Consider the following 8,218-nt stretch of genomic DNA (forward strand, 5'->3'; position numbering starts at 1 on the left):
GATGACTAAGACGAGTCGGGCCGAACATGCCTGATGACCACGATGGGTCGGACGAGCCCCACGCCACAAACATGGTGGATGGTCCTCATGATCGAAAAAGGTCTAGGGGTGTCGTGTAGGCTCGAAGACCTAAATGTGTTAGGTACGCCCAACGATCCGTAAGGCCCGACCTGTCCAACAACTTTGACATGCCTGACCGGTCTGCCGACCAGACATGCCCAACAACTTTAACGGGCATGACCAACACTTATAAGTTGTCGGCTTGGTCAGGCTTATCTGGATCGTTGAGACGGTCCAACACGTCGAGTTTTCTCGACCGACCTGGCCCGTCTGGGTCGTCGGGTCATACCAGCTCAGTTGGGTGGTCGGGTCAGCCCGACCCATCTGAGTCCTCGACCCATCTGAGTCCTCAACCCATCTGAGTCCTCAAGCCCGTTTCTAAATTTATCATGAATTCAAAATATAATTAAGCTTAAAATAAATATTGTTAAAATGAAATTTTATCTCATAAGAAATTCAATTGTTTATCTAAACAAAAAATTGAAATGTAAGGTATTTTAATTTCTTTATCCAAACAAATTATTTAGAAAATGAAGAGAATGTAATTGTAAACAATTTAAATACATTGCATTTTAATTTTCAAACGTTGTTGAAATGTTTCATGGTAATATTATTTTAATTTAATTTTTCTGAAAAGTGAAGCCTATACCTAAGGGCATAAAGAAATCTTCAGGGTTCATGCATAATATATACATGTAATTAAAAATGTTTTGTGTTCTATTTTTTAAAGTTTAATCTTCACTTTCAATTTCCACCAGGTATTTTTGGGGAGGAAAAGGAAATAATTTCAAACAGAACTTATATTTCAGGTCATGTCAATTGAACCCGTAATTATGAGTTGTTTTATTTGAAGAATGTATTTTTTTTCTATTTAAAGTTCTTGATTTTTTTATTTCTTTCTCGTTGTTTTTTTTTCTTAGGAGTTTTAAACCTTTGTAAACTGCCGGTAAATTGCACTATTTCAACGATTGCTAGAAATCTCAGGTATTCCATTAACAAGGAAATGATAAATCATAGAAACCGTCTTAACAGAGGTTAAAACTCTTAGAAACACCAAATTTAATTTCAGTTAGAAACAATTATTTTTGTAGTCTAGTAACAATCCCACAAAGCGTTCATTAATTTACAATGTATAGCTTCATATATTGAGTAAGTGTATGAGAAGTTTAGAATCAAAGTATTATTTAGATGTGAGATGTGGAAGAGTAGACCTAAAAATGAAGTAATAATCGAAATAGGGATGAAGAAATGGATCATGTGCTTGCCTTGGCACTACACAAAGCTCATAATCATCTACTTTCTTTTTCTTCCATTTGAAGTAGAGCATCGGAAAAGAAACCACATTGCTCATGTTATTATATGCTGCTACTTTCACCATTTATTTGGTCACAATTGGTCACAATTTATTCATCTCTCTGTCTCTGTTTTCAATTTCTTAAGGTAACCATTGCAATAGAAGATGTAAAGAAATTTTCTTACAATTATGTATATTTTTACCCTGAGAAAATGTTATTTTAAAAAAGGAAGTAGCATTTAGGATTTGTTGAAAATAAAAAAAGTGGTAGTTTGTTTCGTTGTATTTGGAATTGATTTGATATATGATTTTGGTGTCATAGTTTCAGCATCATCCAAATTTCCTCAAAATGCCACGGTCGTTGATCAAACATCATCGCTTTGTTAATTCAAGTAGCCCTGATGATGATCCATTTTCCAATTTTATTCTACATGCTAGGAGAAAGTTAAGGCGTGTGGAAACTCGTGAGAACTCATTCGCCTCCTTATCTTTGCTTTTAAAATTTATTGATTCACCTAAATAACTGAAAGTTACAGCAAAATATTTGTTATCAAATGTTACTTAGGCAACAACAATGAAAACATTGGTTTATATGGATTCATTTCAAACATGAGTTACATTTATTATTTTGCAAAAAAAATGTTTTATTAATTAATCACTGATTATAAGTATTAGTTCATCCTAAGATTAAGTACTAAGTATAACATATCTCTAAGATAAATGAAATTGATAAATTGCGATGTGATCACTTGTTTTGAAATATAGTTTATTTAAAATCATATTTGAAATATGTTGGAATCGAAGACTTTAAATAGCGCAATCTACTTTATTTTGATCTGATTCATCAAAAGTTGCATTTGAATGGACTAATCTAGCCCACGGTGATTCATCAAATTCAATAGACTTTAAATAATAATTAATTAATAAGTAAAGTGAAATTATTTTCCAAAACAGATTTTAAAATATAAATTAAAAAGCCAAAAATATGTCTGAAATCCTATACATTTAAATTAGAATCTTCTAAATTGTCATACCCGATTCACTTATTAATTTAGCATAGCTAATAAGTAAAATTCAGAGTTAAATATTTATTTGTGATGTATTTACGTTTTATGCCTATGAAACTCTCAATTGTGGAGCCTAATTTGATAGTGTTGGTTTTTGAAAACCGACACTAATTTATTATTAATTTTTAAATTATTTAATTAAAGTAGTTTAATATCGGTTGAACTGATATTAATACGTTTTTATTTTGAAATTAATTTAAAATTTTAAAAATTTATATTCATTGTCATAAATATATAAAAAATTATAATATATAAATATTACAAATAAATAAAAATAAATTATATTTATGTCTCTTAATTTATTTATTTTTAATATTTATTTTTGTTAACATCACCACTGACTTATATATTTTTAATAACTATTTTAATTAGTGTTTATTAAACCGTCATTAATTTATTTGTTTTTAATTTTTATTTTAACTAGTCTACTTTTAATATTTATTCTAATTAACATCCATTATTATTTATTTTAGTTACTTTTTGCTAAATAATATTTATTTACTGCAAAAGTTAAAAATAATTTTATATTTTTAACAATTTTCTAAAAAATTATGTCATATTTAAAGTTAGTTTAATCAATTTCAATAATGTTGCAATTTGACCCATATTAATATTTGAAAATTAAATTTATATTTTTTATGAGCTTCGTGTTTATACATTTTCAAAGTCCTCTTTTAATATGCAGTCTCTTGGACATCAGAGTATACGGCGTTCAACATACATCGTTATCCAGGTATTTCAAGTAAGAGAATGCTCAGATAATGACATGCAAGTTTACATTGATGTTTTTCAATTTATGGAACAAAAATTAATAATACTTGATTAAATATCATGTGATGATTAATATAACCTCCTAACACTTCTCTTCTCCTTTGTGTTCTTTTCTTCCTCTTTGATTTGGAATGTACCTATCTTTTTACACTTAACTACATAGTTTTAATTTCATCTAGTAAGTGAATTTATATTTTACTTAATCTTATAAAATCATTTTTGGTAAAGTAATATTTACACACAAATTATATATTATTATGATTTTGATTATATCATTAGTTTATGCAAAATCTATTAAAGATTATGTCTTGTTAGTATTATTTGTGACATGTAGTATTACATAAATAAATTTACCTGTATTCCACCACTACGACTACACTATTACGAAAAGACATTAGGGTTGATATTACGACATTATAGATGCAATGTAAATGAGTGTTATAAGAAATCAGTCTGTGAGAATTAGTAATAAAGTAAAATGGTATAAGTAACATTCTTTTATTAATAAATACACACTTTTGATTTAATAATCTAAGTGTTGTTTACTTTCTTTTATTTTGAATACTTTTCTATTTTCTTTCCTTACTTGCCCCTTTAATGTTAACTTGTTTTTGCATCCAACAATCATTAGGATTTGCATCACTACGATTGGCATCAAGAGAACTTGGAGATGCAAAAGAAGCTACAATTCCTATTGAATTTTCTGAAATAAACAAATTACATTTTAAGGAATTACCTAATCTAAGGGGCTTCTCATGTGGAGATATGGTTGAATGGCCAATTTTGAAGCATGTGATTCTGAACAACTCTCCTAACTTGAAGAAATTTGGGTTGGGAACAATAAAAGAATCGCAATTAAAGAGATTTATCTTAGAAGGCCAAGAACAAATTGACATTGATACCAAGATTCTCCATCTTTTTGAATTATCGGTTAGTTCTCCCTCAAAATACTAATTAGTTATATACTTGCTCTCTTTAGTTTAAATTATCTATGATTTTTATCTTTTTAATATTTTTACACCATTGAGCTTTTAACTTTGAAAACTTTGAAAATTTTGTCTCCATTAATTTTCATCTACCAAAACTTCATTTCCTACCAAAAAATCTTTATAGGCATTCCAAATAATTTAAAACCTTTACTGAAAACTCACTAACCATAAAACATCAAATTTAATGTCAAATAACTAAATAAACAAGCTAAAATTTTCCTTCTTCAAATCATATCTTAATAATCCGCAAACTACTTCAAATTTTATTAATTTATCGCTAACTTTCTCTTGAAAAAAAATTAGAAATATTTTATGACTAAAAGTAGTAAACTTTCACACATTTAAACATAAAAATAAAAAGTCAATTATTTTGGATATGTGAAAGAAAATTGGCATATATATAAAAACTAATTTTACTTACTTTAAAAGTAATAAAGGCAAGCTAAAAAGCCAAAATTTATATTCATATTGAAACGATAACTTACATGAATGAGTGAGTATAAAAATAAGTCAATATTACAAAAATTGAATGCAAAATCTTACAGGATCAATTTTCAACAATGGAAGAGTACTCTATTGAAGACAATGAGGAATTAAGAAAGGCAATAGATGACATTCGCCCTTCACATTTTAGGAACTTGCTAAAACTTTCGATAAAATATTGTGATCAAAGGCTAAACAATTTTTTGTCTATTTTGATGAAGAGAGCAAACAAGCTTCAAGATATAAGCATTAAGCAATGCCAAACTTTAGAACATTTGTTTGATCTCAATGAATTTACCCCTGACAATGATGGGCATGACAAATATTTTACACAAATAAAGGCATTAATATTGATAGAACTACATCAGGTAAAATGCATATGGAACAAGGATCCAGTGGGAATTCTTGGCTTTGAAAATTTGCAAATGGTACACATAATAAGTTGTTCCTCTCTGGATAAGTTGTTCACTCCTTCTGCAGCTAAGAAACTCAGCCAACTAAATGAACTAAAGTTAGAGGCATGTCAAATGTTACAGAAAGTTATTGATAGTGGTAACATTGAAACAATTAAATTCCCAACATTAAATAAGGTGGAGTTCAAGTCTCTCTCAAGATTGATTCACTTTTACTTATATCCTCTAGAATTCCCACAACTAAGATCTTTGATAATAGAAAAATGTCCCGAGCTAGAAGAATTTACAACTGGGTTTGCAACTACAAATGCGTCACAAATAACTAATGACAGGTCGTTTTCTGAGTTGAATGAACTCAAGTTAGATAACTGCCACAAGTTGGTATGTGCAGTCTCTTCTAAGGCATTGCATGAGTTGAAGAGTCTGAAGAAGCTCATTGTGAGCCATTGCAACACATTGGAACTGGTATTTAACATTCATGATGAAATATCTTATCATACAAATCTCCTACAACATCTGGATGAATTGATTTTGATTGATCTACCTAAACTAAGTTATGTCATCAACAAAAAGTTTGTTAGGTTTTGTGAAAGCATGCAAAGCTTACAAGTGAAGCAATGTAAGTTACTTAAATGGCTACCAATTTCTTTAATGCTGATAAGTATAGAAATTTCAAATTGTGAAGCCTTGGAGAAAATTATGACCACTGATAAAGATGAAGGAACAAGAGGAAAGAACACATTTCCTAAGTTAAAGTTTGTCTGTCTCAAGAACTTGACAAACTTGTATAGTCTTTTCTCTTTTACATCTGAATTTCCTTCCTTAGAAGAATTGAAAATAACAAATTGTCCCAATTTGACAAATTTTGTTGAAGAGTCTAAGGAACTAAAAGATCTTTCAATATCGACCACTTCAAATGTTTTCTTCCCAAATTCAGTAAGTTTCTTCCTAAATTCAACAAGTTTAGATTTAAAACTATAAATGATACTTATGATCATATGTGTATATATAGAGACGATTAATATATATATATATATATATATATATATATATGTGTGTGTGTGTGTGTGTGTGTGTGTGTGTGTGTGTGTGTACAAGAATGATTTTCTATATATAGGAAGGTGTATAGTGTTAATAATCTTTGTTCCTACCATTGAAACTTATCGTTTGTTCATTACTTCCTCGCAGTTATCATTGGAAACATTGAAGATGTTGTACATGAAAAATCAAGATTTTGAGAAGCTTTGGCAGAACAATTGTCATTCCAAATCATTTTATGAATTGGAATATCTAACTTTGAGTAACAACAACAAATTATTGAATGTCATCTCTTCTAACATTATCATAAGACTTAACAAGTTGAAAAAATTGACTTTGGAACAATGTGATGTATTGACTGAGATATTTTATCTTGAAGATGATAAACCAACTGGTATTATCCAAGAACTTCTTCCTCAGTTGCAGGAATTGGCATTGAGTTATCTAAGAAGTTTCACTTGTATTTGGAACATGGAACCTTCAGTTTCCTTTTTCCAAAATTTAATGTCACTTCACATTGTTCATTGTGGAACCCTCCAAAGTCTATTTTCAATTTCTTCTACAAAAAACCTTCAAAATCTCAAATCACTAAAATTGTGCAATTGTGACAAATTAGAGGAGGTAATATCTATTGATAATCGTGAAGACATGACAGTTAGTTTTCCAAAAATGGAGTGTCTTGTACTCAAGGATCTTCCAAAGTTGCTTAGTTTCCATCAACAAAATGGAACAATTCATTTACCTAACATACAAATTGTGCGGGCAAGAAATATTCCAAGAATGAAATTTTTTTCAGTAGGTATAGTTATCACCCCATTGCTGAGATCAATACATGTTACATTTGCCAGGAAACTTTGGTTAGGAAATTTAAATGAGACCTTATCCTATATAAGCAACAATCCAGGTATGTAAATTTAGATATTATATACAAAACATAGAAAGTTATAATACTATAATGTTAAGATGTTGATGAATACATATTTTATTGTGTGGTTTATTTAATTAATAACATTCTTTTAGGAGCTTTCAAACATGTTATTTAACTATTTGTTTATTATTTATAATCTTTTTCAGTAAGATTTTTTTAATTTATGTTTTCTCTTTATTTGTATAGGCAAATTTCATTTTGCAGAATTATTTGGTTTTCCTTCATGAGCGTTGTGAGAATGACATTATCAATAAACTCAAGTACATGCTCCTAGAACGAAGTGAGGTTTGTCATCCTCTTCATGGAACACATATTTGGACAGTTTGTTCACGTGACTCTAAGGATTAGGATGAACACATGTTGTATAAAGGTTGGTAATGAATGATGTTATGGAACATAATATATTATGTGTCTGGAAAAAGTTCCCAATATAAATGGATATTTCCTTAATAACTTTAGTTTTTATATTTACCGACTCCAACCACGTTTCAAATGTGAATTTGACCTTTGGTAGGTTGGTTATTATAAGATGTGAAGACATGAAAAAAATAATAGAGATTTAATTTACAAGGAATGTTTGATCATATAACATGAACTTAAAATAGGATAACAAATACATTTAATTTTTAAGACATTATTTAAATTCATTTTGATTTTGATGAAATTTAATGGATTGATTGAATATAAATACAAGTATGAATAATATTTTACATTTTAAATTAGGTATGAAAATTGATTTTCAATTTTGTTCTTAAAATCAAAGATGCTAAGAATTTAGTCTTTAGTATTTCTTCATTAAAATTAAAGTTGGGGTGTAGAGATTCAGAAAGGTAACACATGAATTGAATCATAATTAAAAAGCAAAACAAATAAAACAAAATTAAAACAAAAAAAATATGAAAATATAAGTTCGTATACTTTAAAATTAAACAACTATTCTTATAAGTTCTTTAAATAATTATATCAAAATTTGAACAAATAACCAAATCAATTAATTAATTAAACGAATTATACAAATTAAATAAAAATATCATTCAATCTAGTTCGTATTCAGTGATCAAATCAATATTCAATCAGTTCCTATTTTTATTTATAAAATCAAAAACACAAATTGTAATCACAAAGTGCAAAACTGAGATCAAAGAAGAGAAATAACAAACTTGAAGTGATAAATG

The 8,218-nt window shown here is 28.5% G+C and overlaps 1 protein-coding gene across 1 annotated transcript; it reads left to right on the plus strand.

Annotated features, from left to right (window-relative positions):
• The first annotated feature begins 1,437 nt into the window (after positions 1-1,437).
• LOC114188411 (putative disease resistance protein At4g19050) lies at positions 1,438-7,554 on the plus strand. The gene is made up of 7 exons (XM_028076999.2): positions 1,438-1,500; positions 1,677-1,818; positions 3,107-3,154; positions 3,824-4,122; positions 4,727-6,013; positions 6,266-7,019; positions 7,230-7,554. The coding sequence occupies exons 2-7, from the start codon at positions 1,704-1,706 to the stop codon at positions 7,268-7,270; spliced, it is 2,544 nt and encodes an 847-aa protein (XP_027932800.2). The 5' UTR covers positions 1,438-1,500; positions 1,677-1,703; the 3' UTR covers positions 7,271-7,554.
• Positions 7,555-8,218: the final 664 nt, after the last annotated feature.

Source organism: Vigna unguiculata, chromosome 6 (genome assembly GCF_037176805.1).
Source record: "Vigna unguiculata cultivar grain cowpea cultivar isolate G323 ecotype 2 chromosome 6, ASM3717680v1, whole genome shotgun sequence".
Classification (NCBI taxonomy): Eukaryota; Viridiplantae; Streptophyta; class Magnoliopsida; order Fabales; family Fabaceae; genus Vigna; species Vigna unguiculata.

What these genes read in the sequence shown, in the direction of transcription:
- LOC114188411 (XM_028076999.2), top strand. Translation starts at nt 1,704, where the DNA reads ATGCCACGGTCGTTGATCAAACATCATCGCTTTGTTAATTCAAGTAGC. An exon ending in TCCATCTTTTTGAATTATCG is followed by an intron (nt 4,123 to 4,726) that starts GTTAGTTCTCCC and finishes AAAATCTTACAG; the next exon opens with GATCAATTTTCAACAATGGA. An exon ending in ATGTTTTCTTCCCAAATTCA is followed by an intron (nt 6,014 to 6,265) that starts GTAAGTTTCTTC and finishes ACTTCCTCGCAG; the next exon opens with TTATCATTGGAAACATTGAA.